This window comes from Impatiens glandulifera, chromosome 1, assembly GCF_907164915.1.
Source record: "Impatiens glandulifera chromosome 1, dImpGla2.1, whole genome shotgun sequence".
Lineage (NCBI taxonomy): Eukaryota > Viridiplantae > Streptophyta > Magnoliopsida > Ericales > Balsaminaceae > Impatiens > Impatiens glandulifera.
In genome coordinates, this window is record NC_061862.1 from 159,782,742 (window position 1) to 159,799,107 (window position 16,366).

Genomic DNA, 16,366 nt, shown 5'->3' on the forward strand with positions numbered 1-16,366 from the left:
TTTATAAATTTTATTATTTTTAGAAATCTTATAATTATAATAAAATTTGGTTTTAATAAATTAATTTTTAAAATATAATATTAATCAAAACAAATTAAAATAAATTCTAAATAATTTTAATAATTATTTTTTAAAAAAATATATTTTTATTAAATATTTTAATTTTAATAAAGTATAATTTTTTATAATATATTTATACAAATAATTTCAAAAAACAATATTATATAAATATAGAATTTAAAAATAAAAGTTAATATTTTTAAAAAATTTATAAAGTTATTAATTTCGTTAATATTAATTATTTTTTAAATATAATATTTAAAAGTTATACATTATAATTATGTTTTAATATTTTTTTTTGTAAATAAATAAATAATTTTAAATCGAAGTAATATATATAAAAAATTAAAATAATAATTATTAATAAATTAAAGTTTAAAATTTAATTACATTTTTTCAAAAAAATAATCTTTTTTTACTTATTTTTATTTAAATATGTAATTTTAATATTTTTATTAAGTTATTAATTTGTGTTAATATTAAGTATTTTCAAATATATTTGTTTTTATAGAATATTTTGCTTATTATAAAATTTAAAATAAAAACATGTTTTTATATTATAATTTATTTATATATATATATATATTAAAATATTTCATATTTTATTTTAGTTAAATTAAGGTTATTTAAATAATTAATAGGTAATTTATATATTTTTTAATAATCAAAATATTTAATTTTTAAATTAGTATTATATTTTTATATAAAATTTATTTTTTTTAATAAATAAAATAATAATAATTAATATATATATATTATTCACTACTATATTTTCTTTCAAATATAAAATTTAATAATTTAGTTGTTATTTTTTATATTATTATTTTTTTTAATCTCTTATTATATATTACATCCAATTTTCTTTTTCTAAACTTTTTTTTAATATATATTTTTTATATTTAAACAAATATTCATAATTAATATTTTAAATTATTAAATCTGTAAAATATATTTATTAAAATTTTATGTATTAATTTAAAATAAAATAATTTTATAATAAATATAATTATTTATATTATTAAAAAGTGTTCTTCACTTTTTAATATCTTGTAATAAATTTTAATTTTAAAGTTGAAATATCACTTATATAAAAAATTTTCGTATTAAATATTATAAGGATAATAGTATATAAAATTAGTTTTATTATATTATTATTAACTGTAAATATATATTAAGTAAATTAATATGAGAAAAAATTTATTGGAAGTAAAATATAGAAAAATATTTTTTTTAATAAAATTTTAACTAATTTAAAATGTATATAAAAACATTTTAATTATTATAAAGATGTGATATTGAAGAAAATGAGAATAAGAAGTTAAAAAATTAAACTAAAGATTTAATTAGATGAATTTAATTTTTACTATAATTTTTTAAGTTGTTGTATTAACTTTTTATAATATTAGTTTTTCTTTAATGTTTTTCTAAATTATTACTTGTTTTTGTTATAATATTTTTCCAAACTTAATAATATAACATTATTTTGATTTTTATTTTTTTCAACAATTATAAATTTTAAAAAGTTATAATTATTTTTTATAAGAAACTAAATAAAAAAGTTAAATTTAAAAAATATTATATTTTTTTACGTTTATATTTATTTATTTTATTATGTTTTATTATATGAAACTAAAATAAAATGTTAAATTTTAAAAATAACGTTTATATTTATTTATTTTATTAGGTTTTACTTGTATGAAACTAAAATAAAAAGTTAAATTTAATAAAAATTTATTTTATTAAAGACTATGCCATTAAAGAAACCCACTTAGTCTCTTAGTTTTCATATTCCATCTACTAAGTGTATTTTAAAACCTTTACACATTCTAACCTTTTAGTTTCCCTTATTTTTGTATAAATTCATATTCTTGTAATTGTAATAACACACATAAATAAATTCTTAATCTACAGCAAGTTCTTCTTTACTTATCTTTTAACTTGGTATCAGAGCCATTATTCGGTTTTAACAAACCTCTGTATCCATGGCCTCTTCTTCATCTTCTTCCGTTTCAACCACTCATCTCTTCCACAATCTCACATCCATTAAACTCGATCACAAAAACTTTCTTATTTGGAAATCTCAAATCTTACCTACCCTTAAAGGTTATGTTCTCTATCCATTTGTTACTGGAACTAATTCTGTCCCTAAAGCTTTTCTCCAAGTCGATGCTGCTGACGGATCTAGTGTCCTCACTCCAAATCCTGCTTTTACCATCTGGGAGGAGCAAGATCAGAGAATCCTTTCATGGCTTCTCTCCACCCTTTCAGAATCCATCCTAGCCCAAGTGGTTGGTGAATAATGCACTACATCTAAAGCCCTTTGGTCTGCTTTAGAACGCACATTCGCCTCTCAATCTCAAGCTCGTCTAATGCAGCTTCGTCTTCAACTTCAGACGGTAAAAAAGGGCTCACTCCCCCGATGGCCGAATATTTACAGAAAATAAAATCAATCATCGATAGTCTCGCTGGTGCTGGACAAAACATATCTCAACAAGATTTCAACAAGATTATTTAAATAATAAATAAATATTTTTTTTTATAGTTTTTTAATAATTAAAATGATTTAATTTTTAAATTATGTTATTGTTTTTATAATAAAATATTAATTTTTCTTCATAAATAAAATAATTATTATTATTATTTTTATTATTATATATTTTAATAATATAACTTTTTTCAAATATAAAATTTTATAATTTTCTCTTTTTTATATTTTTTACAACGGTTGTTATTTTTTATATTATTTTATAATCTTTTATTTTATATATATTATTTTTTTAGTATAAATAAAATTTAATTAATTATATATTACAGAATTTATTTAATATGTTATTAAATATATAATAATACACATTAATCAGTGGAAATTTGGTGATTCATTAATATACGAATTCTCATTCTATTTAAAATAACAGAAATTTAATCGTAATTTTATAATGGTTGATTTTTTGTTGTGAATTTCTTATTTATTTATTTTTCTAAATTTTTTCAAATTAATAAAATAATATTATCATTATTCTTTTTATATTTTTTCATAATTATAAATTTTATTATATTATACTTATTTTTATATAAATTAAAATAAATAAATAAATAAATTTTACCAAAATAAATTATTATTTTTAAGTTTATATAATAAAAGTCAATTATAAATTTATTATATTGTGAAATAATTACTAATAAATATAATTTTATTATTTATATTTGAACTAATAATAAATTTGGTTTCAAAAATAATTTTAAAATATAATATTAAAAAATAAATAATTTATTTATTTTAAATATGTATACTATATTATTATAAAATTAAAAATAATAACATCTTTTATTAATTATAATTAATTTATAAAGAAGACTTTTAAAAAATAATATTTTATTTTATTTTTTTTAAGTATAAGTAAGGTTATTTAAATATATATTTTTTATAATTTTTTAATAATTAAAATGAGTTAATAGATATTATTTTTTGTAATAAAATATTATTTTTCTTAATAAATAAAATAATAAGTATTATTATTTTTATTATTATTTTTATTATTATATATATTAGAATAATATTTTTTCAAATATAAAATTTAATAAAAAAAATTTATAATGATGGTTATTTTTTATATTATTATTATTATAATTTCTTAAACTTTTATTATATATATATATATATATATATATATATATATATATTATTTTTATTAATCCATTTAAAATGTCTGAAAAAAATATTATTTTTGTTTTTGGGTACTTAATTCCAAAAAAAATTATTTTTGGTATGAATAATTTTTAATAAGAAAATTTAATATTTTAATTTAAATAAAGTATAAGTTATTTTTTTTAATATTGTTATTTTCTTTAAATGATACATAAATATACAATTTAAAAATAAATGTTATTATTAAAATTATATATTATAAATTTAAGTTTAAAAATTAATTATATTTTTTCAAAAAAATAAATTGTCTTAACTGATTTTAATTTAGTTATGTAATTTTAATATTTTATTAAATTATTAATTTGGGTTAAAATTAAATTAAATATTATAAATTAAGTATTTTTCAAATATATTTATCTCTATAATAGACTAAATTATTATAACTTTTAAAATAAAAATATTTATTATCATTTTATAATTAATTTATAAAAATTATAAAATATTTTAATATTTTAGTTAAGTAAGGTTATTTAAATAATATATAAATATATTTTTAATTTTTTTAATAATTAGAATGATTTAATTTTTAAATAAGGATATTAATTTATAATAAAAATAAAATTTCTTAATAAATACTTATTATTTTTATTATTATATATATTTCAATAAAAAAAATTCAAATATAAAATTTTATAATTTATTCTCTTTTTCTATACAATTATTAATTTGATTGTTATTTTTATATTACTATAATTATCTTTTAATATATATATATATATATATATATATATATTTATATATATATTATTTTTGGTAAGAATAAAATTTATTTAATTATAGTTATAATTTACATAAAGTCTTGAATTATTTAAATATTATATATTTTATAATATATTTTAATTAAATATAATTAATGACATAAAAAATTAGTTTAAATTATTTAAATAAATCTTAATTTATTTATAAAAAAAATATTATGTGATGTAATTTTAATGAGGTTGTATTTCAAAGTAGTAATAGAAATAAAGAGAATTTAAAGACAAGCAGCACACATATAATATATAAAGATATTCTACTAATGATATATAAAATTTTAGAATATAAATAAATAAAAAAATACTTGATATTGTAATGATTAATGTAGGAAAAGAAAAAGTGAAAGATTAGACTTAATATTAAATCGGTGTAAATGATATTATATATTTTATTTAAATATAATTAATGATTTAAACTTTGTTTTAGTTTGAATTATTTAAATAAATTTTATTTATTTAAAAATATGCAGTGACTGTAATTTTGAGCAAGTATATATTTTTTGGAAAAAGAAATGTAAAGATTATTGATATATATGATGATAAAATGTATTTTGTTAATTAAATTAAATCATGTGAATAATGAGAGTGAATGAAATTATTCAACCTTTTTAAAGGAAAATTGGTTCAGTAACTATAAATGAATATATGTATGTGACTTTTGATCTCTTTAAAAAATAAATGAATATAAAATACTAGCAACCATTATATCTATTTAATAGTTCGTAAATACACTCGAACTCAGGGTTAACTCAGGAAAGGAGGCCAAGATATCCACTTAATTTTGCCAAACTAGAAGAGTTATATTTTTTTTTTTTATGTGAAGTGAAAATAGCATTAGGACCACAATATTTCATTCTGTTATAAGAATAGGAATATGTGATGATAAATAGGAGCTGGATTGACATTTTCATTCTCGTTTGTATATATTTAATAAATTATAACATTTCATAAGTTTAGTTTGTAGCTTGACCAATGTCCTATTCGATTACCAAGTTGTATTTCAAAGTAGTAACAGAAATAAAGGGAGTCTAAAGAGAAAGAGCACACATATAATATATCATAAGATATTCTGCTAATGAATGAATTTCTGCCTCCTTTCAAAAACCATGGCCAGAATTCACCTCTCAGCATAGCAGTTCAGATCATGAACAACCAGGCCTGTCAAATTTGAAATGGCTAATATAAGAAAAATGGGAGGGTGGGTGGTTTCAGCATTATATAATATACCTGTACATGTGCGCAATATTAATAATAATGTCACCGGCTGCCAAGGAAGAAGAATAAAATTAGCCACCCAAAAGCACTTTCCTCGGATCAAGTTGTCCGCTACAGTAGCTGGAAGGAACTGCCGAAAGCTCTTGCCTGCCTTTCCATTCTTCACCCGGTTTTAAAGTGATTGTCTTTTCTATTGCAGCCGCTTCCACACACAGCATGTGCTTGTATTCTTCGTCCCCAAGATCTGCAATTGCCTTCGCCTTCTTATCCCAAGGATTCCACACAACTGTACATCAAATTTCACACAAAACAAAAAGTAATATATATTTGTCTTACAGTTACTGAATCCTAAATGTTTCAAAATCTCTCTTACCTGCATCGGGAAGACCGTCTTTCCGCAGTACAAATGTTCTTTTCTTCTCATGATCCAAAATTGCAATCTTTGTTGGTGTGCGGACATATATTTTGTCCACCTTTTTCCACCATGAGAAATAGTTAGTTTATTACACTCAAAATATCAAGGAAGAAACCAGTATATAATTATTATACTAACTTCTGATTCGAAAGTAATCGCATCCCCCTGCTCTGTGAATCGTTGCCTATCCTTCAGATTATCCAGATAATCAACTGTCTCCAGCCCCTCTATGCGTACTTCGCTGATCATAACAACACATCTTAATATTAAGGACATCAATTTTGTCAAGTGATATCAGGTTTTAATATGGTCTCTATTTCATTCAACTATTTTTATCATCTTTTTCTTGCAAGTAAAATAAAAAAAATAACATCCAAGACTCCAAGTAATAGAAGTTTTGAATATAAGAATTTTGTAGAACCTTATATCAGAAACCAAGAAGTAGTTGTGATAGGCAAAAGTGAATGAAAATGATTTTCCATCACTGTTGGTATTTCTTATTCGAGATGTTAGCATGAGATCCCCTCCAGGTCCAAGAGTGACTCTCAGGCGATATTCATATCTGCGTGCAAACATTTCGATCATACAAGCAGTGTTAGACTACTAACAAATGGAAAACAACAGGGAAGAGCAGCAATAAATGGGAAATTTCAGTATAAATCAGGAAGGAAATCCAGTGAAATCCAACAAGCAGAAAAGACAAGCTTCCAGTTCTGCCAATAAATAACCAAACAAGGAGAATGCTAAATATTTGTAGAAAATGTTGAGTATATCTGATTTGCAAGTGTCTCGTGCATTTTTTTCATTCAATTTAACTAAATGAATTGCCTTTCCCAAAAAAAATATGCTTGATAAATAAAAGTGGCTTCACAAATGACTCAATTACGACATAATAAAAAGATAAGCTTAGAAGTAACCATTCTAATGCTAGCACCCATCTTCACGTGGACCAGACCACTTGCGAGATTCCAAAGATGGATCTGTATAAGACGATTCTTTAGCTGGTATATTTGAGTGGTTTTTGTTTCTTGCTGCATACACTTATATGTTTCTAAGCGTGTAACTTATGAAAAACACTGTCAAGAGATGTTTTAGCTGGTTTTGTTACGCATGGATGATGCTGCTTTTACTTTTGACTGAGGTGGTAATGATAATTTTCGTTTAAAATATATATATATATATATATATATATATTATACAGATGCTAGGATTTCTAAAACATATGGTGCTATAACTAAAGTTCTCCTTTCACCCAACAAAAGAGAAATGGGGAACCCAATTGCAATAGATAAATAAAATGCATTCTAATGTAAACTGTAACGGCTGTGTATCTGGATTTAACAGAATTAAAAGATCATATTTCACACCTGTGAGGCCATGTTTTGACATCTTCATCAGAAGGTTTAAGTATTAAATCAATGAAAGCCTTATTGGTGCTGCTTGTTGGGAAAGGTTGTGGATCGGGATCTTCAACCCAAATCTTATTCCTTGCAAATCCATGTGCTTCAAGAGGGCCAAGATTCGAGAACTGCAGAAGCACAATAGCACCTCTAATATAATGCTATCAGTGAAATGTTAATATGGAACAAAAACAGAAGCTTGCACGTGCCTGAGGAAAACAGATAGGAATACCTCCACGTATTGCTTTTGGAGGCTGAAAAATAGCCTGTGTCAAACAGAAAATGTCATGGTAAGAGAAAATGACAAATTGATTTGTGGTCAGCAGTATAATCATATGTACAACATGTATGCCCTTTTAAGTAAGAGTAGATATAGTCCTTCACAAATTGTTAATTCAGATATTGGAACATGTGCTTCCTCCTAATGAATTCTAGTTTATGATAACCTTGATCTCCATTTTCTATATAAAACAGGCATCCTATCAGTTTCACTAATGTTAGTTGTTAACCGTCTCCATCCTCTAATGCATTGAATTCTCTTGTTCTGACATCAAAATTTGGAAAATGTGCTTCCTCCTAATGAATTCTAGTTTATGATAACCTTGATCTCCATTTTCTATTTAAAACAGGCATCCTATCAGTTTCACTAATGTTAGTTGTTAACCGTCTCCATCATCTAATGCATTGAATTCTCTTGTTCTGACATCAAAATTTCTTACCATGGTTTTTTTTATTCCTATTCTTATTTCCCATTTCTTTGGGACAACCCTATGGTGCATTAATATGTCCACTATAAATTTTGTTTATTTCTTACATCTTATGAGCCCAACATTTCTGTTCATGAAGTACTATCTAAGAGTGAAAAAGTGCGCATTAAAGCATCTATGGATCACAAAACCACAATTATACCCTTAAACCATTACTCTCCCGCCAATATGGGAGACTCACAATTCTCTACATTTAGCGCATGTTGAAGGATTTTTGTGTAATACCAGTTTTATATCCCCATACCTGCAAAAACCAAGAAGCATATGCAAATGGAATCCATAGACACCTCTTACAGTAATCACTTGTACCTCTTAAGAAGCATATCCCTCATGAACACAAACATACAACTCAATAACTAGGCTTCTATATCACTATTCCTTTCTTCCACTTGTGTGCTAGACTTGGCAGAAATCTTTCATCAAAATAGAACTGTCACTAAGTTGTTCCTTTTCTCTCATCTCACTTCTATTGGTTGATCTAACACATAAAAATGTCCCTTGCAAGAGTTGCCAATTCTAAAAAGTATACACCATAATTCATATGTTGATACATTTTAAAGGAATCAAAGTTTGGCTCTAATTGTTATCTCACATGTAACTCCCCTGCACTAGTCCATAGTTGAATATCATTAATAAATAACACTCCTACTGACTGACTGGCATACTCTTTCGTTATTTCATCCATAAGTAGGACACTGTATATCACCACACCGCATTGTGTTACCTTGTATGGTATTCTTATTATGGAAACAACAATGTACATCTTTGCCACATTCAGCATACCTATTGCTACAAATTTTCCTTCTAATACCAAGTTGAGAAGAAAATACCTTGCTACTAAGAAAGAGCAACTCTTCCCCATGATCATTTTTCCATGAAGTAACATGACCACCATAAAAATACACCTGTTTAAGAGTGACATAACTTATTAGTTTTCTACATCATGTATACATTATCAAGTATAGAACAAATCCATGAAAAAGAAGCAGCAGTGTAGATCAAAGAAATGTCATTAAACAAAGAAAGAACAACCGATCAATAACCCTGTAATGACAAATCAATCAAGTCTCGAATCTATCGCTCTCTGATTACAATGTTGAATCGGCGCCTCATGATTTACCTTAAAGAATCTGTTAATCATTCAATTCAAGTGAAATTTCTAACTTTACAAATGCAATTATCCGTATTGTACGGCTCATTTTCAACCAATCTGACTACATCGCGTATGAAATAAAGGTATGATCGAAATCAGATAGATGTAGCCATGTAAGATCGAAATGGGTTACATCTAGGATGCATACCTCGGCAGAACTACCGCGAACCTCTCTTAAGATCACCTTTTCGAGTCCATTAACGCCCTTACGGCGTTCAACGTATACTATCTCGGTCGACATCGCATCACCTCAAGCAAGTGGTACGCCGAATATTTCTTCCAATTTCTCTCTCTTCTCTCTCTCTCCTCACTCTCTTTATGTGTGTAATTGAATCGAATGGGAATCCTAAACCTCCGTTTCTGTCCGTTTATACCGATAGGGTCCCGACCAGGAAAAAGACTGCCACTTTTTTGGCATCTCAAAGCTAAGGTGGATCATTTTGTTTATTTATCTTCTTTAAGGGTATCATTTTACATTTTACATTACTTTGGGTACTCATTTCATTAAATTTACCTTCTAGCTTTTAAAAACAATGAATAATTTTATTTATTTATTTAACCAAATATCTCTAAATCTTATTTTCTAGATCGTGTTAGGGATGGGTGAAATATGAACATACATATATGGAAATCAGTAATATATGCGGAAACGTTTTATCATTTATAAAGAAGTGGTGCTACAAAATTCGGTCTTTTAAAAACAAGATACGGTCCTTTACTACAAAAATACGGTCTTTCAGACTAAGTCTCTACATTTACTCGGTCTTTACATGATACGGTCCTTCAATCTCGGTCCCTCCTTCCACACACATCCCCTAAGCTACACCTTGCCCCATTTCAAGTCTTCTTTCACCTGTCAATTAAAAACTATTATTATATACCTACACCACACAAGCATAGTGAATCTAATGACTCAACAAACAATTAATATTTCAAAAACCTGGTGTGGTAAAGTACATGCATAAAAAGTTTATATAAAAGACATTTAAAAACTTCTTTGAATCCATGTGTGGGTTTATAAAGTATATCATCATTAGTGAAGGTACGGTAACATCTTGAGCACATATTTGGTCATTGACCTTGAGAGTTGATCCTAAGGTGAGAAATTCGTTTTGAGCACATATTTGGAAAGACACTCTTCGGAGTTAATCTCTAAACTCCATAACCTATTTAGACATTTTTCTGTGTGGGTAAGATCTTCCAGAGCTCATCTCAGAAGTCCAGTCCCATATAACCCAACCCATATTTTGGAATTAGACTACTAGAGATCAGCTTAGTTAGCCGTCCTTCCATATCCGTCAATTCCTTCATCAGTATGTACTATGATTCCATAAAAAAAATTCATACTTTGGAAAACAGATCATACTTTAGAAAACAGATCATACTTTGGAAAACATGGTTTCATCTTTGTTCATCATTAAAAACATGGATATACAATGAAATCATACTTTAAAAACAGTATGCATCATTCATAGAATATACATGAATTTGAATTATATAGTCTTGTGTGAGTTTTTAAAGATTGGTTTAGAAAAGAGTTTGTCTTAGGTTGATCTTGCTATAAGGTTGAATGTTCTTTAATGGCTTCTAAAGTATGACTTCTATTTCTTAGTAAAGAGGGAGATGGATATCATGAAATGAATGAGTTGGTGAATTATATATATGATTCAGGTAGGGTCGATTGAGGTAGCATGAGGTGGGTTTCTTACTATTTAAGATAGTTGGTCATAGTATAGGTATAGCATGAGATGGATAACTTAATAGTTAAGAAAGTTGGTCATAGCATAACCAATTTATAGCATGAGGTGGATAACCTTATTACTTTAAGATAGCAAGGCATGGGCAGATCCTAGTATGAGGTGGTAAGAAGCATGAGGTGGTGAGAAACATGAGCAAGACATATTATCCTCGGTCGGACCTCTCGGTCCTACACGGATTTCCTCAGTCCTAATTCTCGAATTTCCCTTGGTCTTGATTTTCTGATTTTCCTCGGTCCTTGGTTTTGTCCAGGATCGAAGATACTTGGTCAAAGATGAATTTTAGGGTGTGACAATTTATTTTTGTTTAAGAAAAAAATAAAAACAATTTAAGCCGGACTCACACATTTCCAATAACAAATCTCATAATTTTTTTTAAAGGAAATCAATGGTCAATACAAGTAGGTCTTCGTCCATTTACGGATATCACTCCATTCATTAATCGAAATACTAAAATATTCTTATTAATTTTTTTTAGTATTATCATAAGTATAAATGTAATTGACATAAACCAGTTACATTTTAACTATGTGAAAAAAAAATTAAGTTATATAATAAACATGAATATTGCACCAGACAAATAATAACATTTTTTATTGAATTATAAATACTTAATAAATAAATAAAAAGCATGGTTGCACATAATACCCAAAAAAAAAAAAAAAAAAAAAAGTAATATCATCAAAAGTATTTGACAAATTCAATTAAATGTTATTTTTTTCAAGCATAGTTAAAATCAATGAATCTTTTAATCTGACCCTTAACCTTATTTTCTTATTCATTTATTTTATCTTGCTACACGGATGATCTCTTTGTCGTTACAAAAATAGACATAGAAGTTTGACGTAGCAACTCTATTACCTCTCGCAGTCAAAGTGCTCAAAATCTTGCTCAACATCTGTGTCAAGATAACAACCAACTGTTGGCTTCAATCCGACATATGAGTTCTTGTATCATCAAAAAGTATCCATTTTGAGTGTACACCTTGCTCGTTCGTGTAAGATTTTTTTTCATTATCGTTTTTATTGAGAACCTTTTTCATAGGGTTAGATGCACCATTGAGAATTGAAAAAAAAAACAATATACCAAGTAATTGGAAGCTGTGAAAACAACATTAGCAGCATCTACAGTTGCGAAGAGGTTGGGATATCCTTCAAAATCAGTGTATTTTAAAAATAAAAAATATATGTGATCTTCATGTAAGTTTTTAAAATACACTAATTCTAATTTTAATTTTGAAAATGACTCAGTCTTTGGAACATCATTCGAGACAGTTGATTCTCCGCCAAACAACATGGACCGGATCTGCTGTTCTAAAGATGATCAAAGGTTAGGTCATCCTTCAAAATCAGTATATTTTAAAAACTAATTAAAATAAATTGATTTTTGAAGGAGTGAACTACTTGATTTGTAACTAGTGTTTTATGAGTTTTGATTTCAAGAATCGAGTTCTCTATTGCTAGGACCGAGTGAAAATATATAGTCAAAGTGCAACGGAAGAGTTTTGTAACGAAGAATTTGAGATGAGAGGAAAAGAAGAATCAAAGATGAGAAGAGAATATTATTGGTCTATACCAAACAATCCAAACAAAGGTTCAAAACATAAAATAAAACAGGGTGAAAACTTTCACAAGGGATTTCATATATTCATTCATTAACAGGTCCTTGGGGAATAGAGATTAGCCTTATATAAGTGCTGATTTACCCTAGAATATTCGGTTACAACAACTATTAGGAAAAACAGGAAAAAATACAAATTAAAATATTAAAACAAAAAACAGAAATTTAACCAAGTGTACACCAAGAACTTAGAGCTTAGAGGATAGAAATTTAACCAAGTGTACACAAGAACTTGGAGGGTGCTGAAATTATACTGAGATAGTGATATTTATTTCTTTACCGTATTACGAAACTGAGGGTAGAATTTGATATTTTTAGGATATTTGGCTTATTTGAAAATAGACAAAAAGAAAATCTTCATGCATCATCTGGTCTGATCTGATCCGCGTTCACTCCATCAGCCAAGTTGTTCTTTGAGTGGCCACGTTTTATAGAATAATGAAGTAAGTACCTTTTCAATGGGTCGAATCAGCCATGGGAGAGAGAAAGAAAGAAACATCATTTTCATGTTTTCTTCAACTGGGCAGCTATTTACCAGCCATAACTATCTGGTGAAGGCATTTATGTTTCCGTCTCTGTATACAAGCAAGCAAGGTGAGACAACAATCATAATCTACCCAGTTTCAGTTCCTTCATGGGTTCTCTAGAAACAGATGGACTGCAGGAGCATCTGCTGATGGTAGATGAAGATAAAGAAGAAAATGGTTTTGATCATGAAAAGAACTCCAAAATTCGGATTAGGGAATTGAAGAGATCTTCAGACAAGGGAATACCAATTCTAACCAAAATCAACCTGGATATACCCAAAGGAATAATCATGGGTATAATCGGCCCGAGCGGGAGCGGCAAGTCAACCTTGCTCAGAGCACTCAACCGGCTCTGGGAACCGGCCGCCGGCACCGTCTTCTTGGACGGCGACGACATATGCGATCTCGACGTTCTCAGCCTGCGACGGAAAGTCGGGATGCTGTTCCAATTACCTTCTCTATTTGAAGGTATGCCAAATTTCCTCAAACCCAGAGGACCCAGATCCCAGTTTTCTCAGAATGGAAAATTATTTTGCAGGAAGTGTTGCAGAGAATGTAAAATATGGTCCACAACTGAGAGGGAAGAAGCTTAGTGACGAACAGGTGCATCAGCTGCTTAGTCTCGCAGATCTCGACCCATCATTTTTCAGTAAACCGGGTCGCGAGTTATCGGTTGGTCAAGCGCAGAGAGTGGCCTTGGCTAGAACTCTAGCAAACGAACCGGAGGTAATGAAATCACTATAAACTAAAAAAATCATGCAAATAAAGAAAGACCCAGATGAAACCCATGTTTATTGTGCTTTGTGTTGAATTAGGTTTTGTTGTTGGACGAACCCACAAGCGCTTTGGATCCAATATCAACGCAGAACATAGAAGACGTTCTTGTGAAGCTAAAGAATAACAGAGGGATCACCATTGTCATCGTCTCCCACAGCATCAAGCAAATCCAGAGGATCGCTGATCAGGTGGCGCTTGTTGTCAATGGAGAGATCGTTGAAGTTCTTAAACCTAATCATCTCTCTCAGGCTAAACATCCCATGGCTCAAAGATTCCTTGAGCTCAGCTCTTAAAATTGCATTTTAATGAAATGAAAGTTACAATTTTTATAAGATAGATAATTCGTGTAAATCTGCTTCTCATTAATTATTGTAATTGTTGATGTTCAACAAATGGAATTTCTCTACAACATTGTCCGATCGGTTCGATGGACATGACATGACAGACTTATCGTCAATTGAAAAATTGAAAGAATAAACAGTTTCACCTACAAAAGATGCCCTGAATACTTCCAATCTGTTGGAAGGGGAGGCCTTATTCCGGCAAATCCTAGCTCAGATCAACCCAGAGTTAGCCACGTGCTGATCGCTACAACCGTCAGGATTAAGCCACCGCCGAACCGGACAGTAGAGCTACCCGCTTTATCATCAGCTGCCACTGGCCCATCTGCTAAGGGTCCTGGAGCCGGTGCGCTACCCAATGACGGTGTGGCAATTGGACTTTTTGATGGTGCGGTTTTAGATCCAAACGGGGACGGGGCCTTGCCTGGTCTACCCGGACTGGGTGCTGGAGATTTCGATTTGGTTGGAGGGCTTGCAGTTGTTGGTGAAGGTGGGCTAGTTATTATTGATGGTGATGGTGGGCTTGTTGAATTTGTTGCTGTCGGTGGGCTTGTTGTGTTTGTTGCTGTCGGTGGGGTTGTTGTGTTTGTTGCTGTCGGCGGGGTTGCGGTCGTCGGTGGTGGTAGTACGCCTGGTGATGATGGTGGTGGTGGGGGTGGCGGCGGTGGGGGTGGTGGTGTTGAAGTAGCGCCATTCCCATTCTGAATACCGTTAGGAATTATGAATCCACTAACTTGCAAAACCGAAACATTGTAAGGCTGAGCGACAACAGTCTTAACCAAACTAGCACGTCCAGACCCTTCAGCACCGGAGGCAAAAAGAACAGCACCGCCGGTTGTGATGGTCATGTTGATAAAACCCTGTTGGTTCATCGCCCTGCCGGTTGTCTGAAACAGAGTCGGTGTCAGAGTGCTACCACCAGCCATACTCCTAAGCTTGGCAACATCAAAGTAATCAAGAAGGACATGAATAGACATGATTGTACGAACATAGTCGGTTGATTGGCCGGAAAGTGAGCCGGTGCCGCCGTTATCAACAGCCAAAATGGTGATTGATTGTCGGGAGTTAATGTCGTTTACCAATTGGGTTTGGGTTAGGTAGTTACTGAAGGTGCTTAAATCTGAGTAACTAGAAAGTATGTCGGTGATGTTCATGGCTTGAGATTGTTGGTAACAGAAACAGAACATGAAGATGAAAGAAAGGATCAAACTGTTCTTGATGAAATCCATTGTTTGTTTGTTTTTTGAAGTGAAGTGGGATATTGTATATGAAATGTGATTTGTGTTCTTCAAATGGTTGGAAATGTGGTGAATTTAAATCAAAATTAGTGGAGAGTAGATAGAGGAGTGTTTGTGGGTGATGATCAATTATGTTCCTCATTGAAAGGAGAAGTGTTTGTTTCTAATATTTTTCAACACTTGTATCTCCAAATAGTAATTTCATCCTATTCTTATGCTTCTTTCTATTTTAATACTTCATTCTGTAACTGTTTGTGATCTCAATTATGATTTTATATCAAATCAAAATATTAACTAAAATCAAATCAAAATGATATTATAAAGGCTTTTGTTTGTATATAATAAACAATGAATTTCTAGTATACAAACAAGTTATTTCAAGATAATAGTTTTAAAATAATCATGTTTATTTTCAAAAAGATAATATGTATAACATAATGCATTTGATCTTAGGGAAACCAAATAATGTAGAGTAATCAAAAATAGTACAAAAATCTAAAATTTAATCTACTCTAAGTCAAATTTGAGGGATCAAGTCACCTCTCCTTTAATTAGCTATTCACATGTTAAACCAATTAGAAATATACAAATGAGTTTATTTTATTTTTTTCTAAATTTTAATATTATAATACTAT

At 28.7% G+C, this 16,366-nt stretch overlaps 3 protein-coding genes across 3 annotated transcripts; 1 reads left to right on the top strand and 2 right to left on the bottom strand.

The window, feature by feature from the left end:
* Positions 1–5,751: 5,751 nt before the first annotated feature.
* On the bottom strand, positions 5,752–9,818 carry LOC124920462 (putative glucose-6-phosphate 1-epimerase). The gene is made up of 8 exons (XM_047460955.1): positions 9,620–9,818; positions 9,149–9,223; positions 7,761–7,817; positions 7,519–7,679; positions 6,573–6,713; positions 6,290–6,392; positions 6,110–6,209; positions 5,752–6,022 (listed from the first exon to the last, which is right to left on the bottom strand). The coding sequence occupies exons 1-8, from the start codon at positions 9,710–9,712 to the stop codon at positions 5,808–5,810; spliced, it is 945 nt and encodes a 314-aa protein (XP_047316911.1). The 5' UTR covers positions 9,713–9,818; the 3' UTR covers positions 5,752–5,807.
* A 3,494-nt stretch (positions 9,819–13,312) lies between these two features.
* LOC124920464 (ABC transporter I family member 17) lies at positions 13,313–15,786 on the top strand. The gene is made up of 3 exons (XM_047460957.1): positions 13,313–13,843; positions 13,914–14,101; positions 14,191–15,786. The coding sequence occupies exons 1-3, from the start codon at positions 13,483–13,485 to the stop codon at positions 14,443–14,445; spliced, it is 804 nt and encodes a 267-aa protein (XP_047316913.1). The 5' UTR covers positions 13,313–13,482; the 3' UTR covers positions 14,446–15,786.
* On the bottom strand, positions 14,206–15,722 carry LOC124920463 (fasciclin-like arabinogalactan protein 14). The gene has a single exon (XM_047460956.1). It carries the CDS (start codon positions 15,720–15,722, stop codon positions 14,712–14,714), a length of 1,011 nt encoding a protein of 336 aa, XP_047316912.1. The 3' UTR covers positions 14,206–14,711.
* Positions 15,787–16,366: the final 580 nt, after the last annotated feature.

Coding starts and splice junctions, on each gene's coding strand:
- LOC124920463 (XM_047460956.1), bottom strand. CDS start 15,722: ATGGATTTCATCAAGAACAGTTTGATCCTTTCTTTCATCTTCATGTTC.
- LOC124920462 (XM_047460955.1), bottom strand. CDS start 9,712: ATGTCGACCGAGATAGTATACGTTGAACGCCGTAAGGGCGTTAATGGA. Junction 9,224..9,619: donor TTCGCGGTAGTTCTGCCGAG/GTATGCATCCTA, acceptor ACTCTTAAACAG/GTGTATTTTTATGGTGGTCA. Junction 7,680..7,760: donor TTCCTATCTGTTTTCCTCAG/GCACGTGCAAGC, acceptor GTGCTTCTGCAG/TTCTCGAATCTTGGCCCTCT.
- LOC124920464 (XM_047460957.1), top strand. CDS start 13,483: ATGGGTTCTCTAGAAACAGATGGACTGCAGGAGCATCTGCTGATGGTA. Junction 13,844..13,913: donor ATTACCTTCTCTATTTGAAG/GTATGCCAAATT, acceptor ATTATTTTGCAG/GAAGTGTTGCAGAGAATGTA. Junction 14,102..14,190: donor CTCTAGCAAACGAACCGGAG/GTAATGAAATCA, acceptor GTGTTGAATTAG/GTTTTGTTGTTGGACGAACC.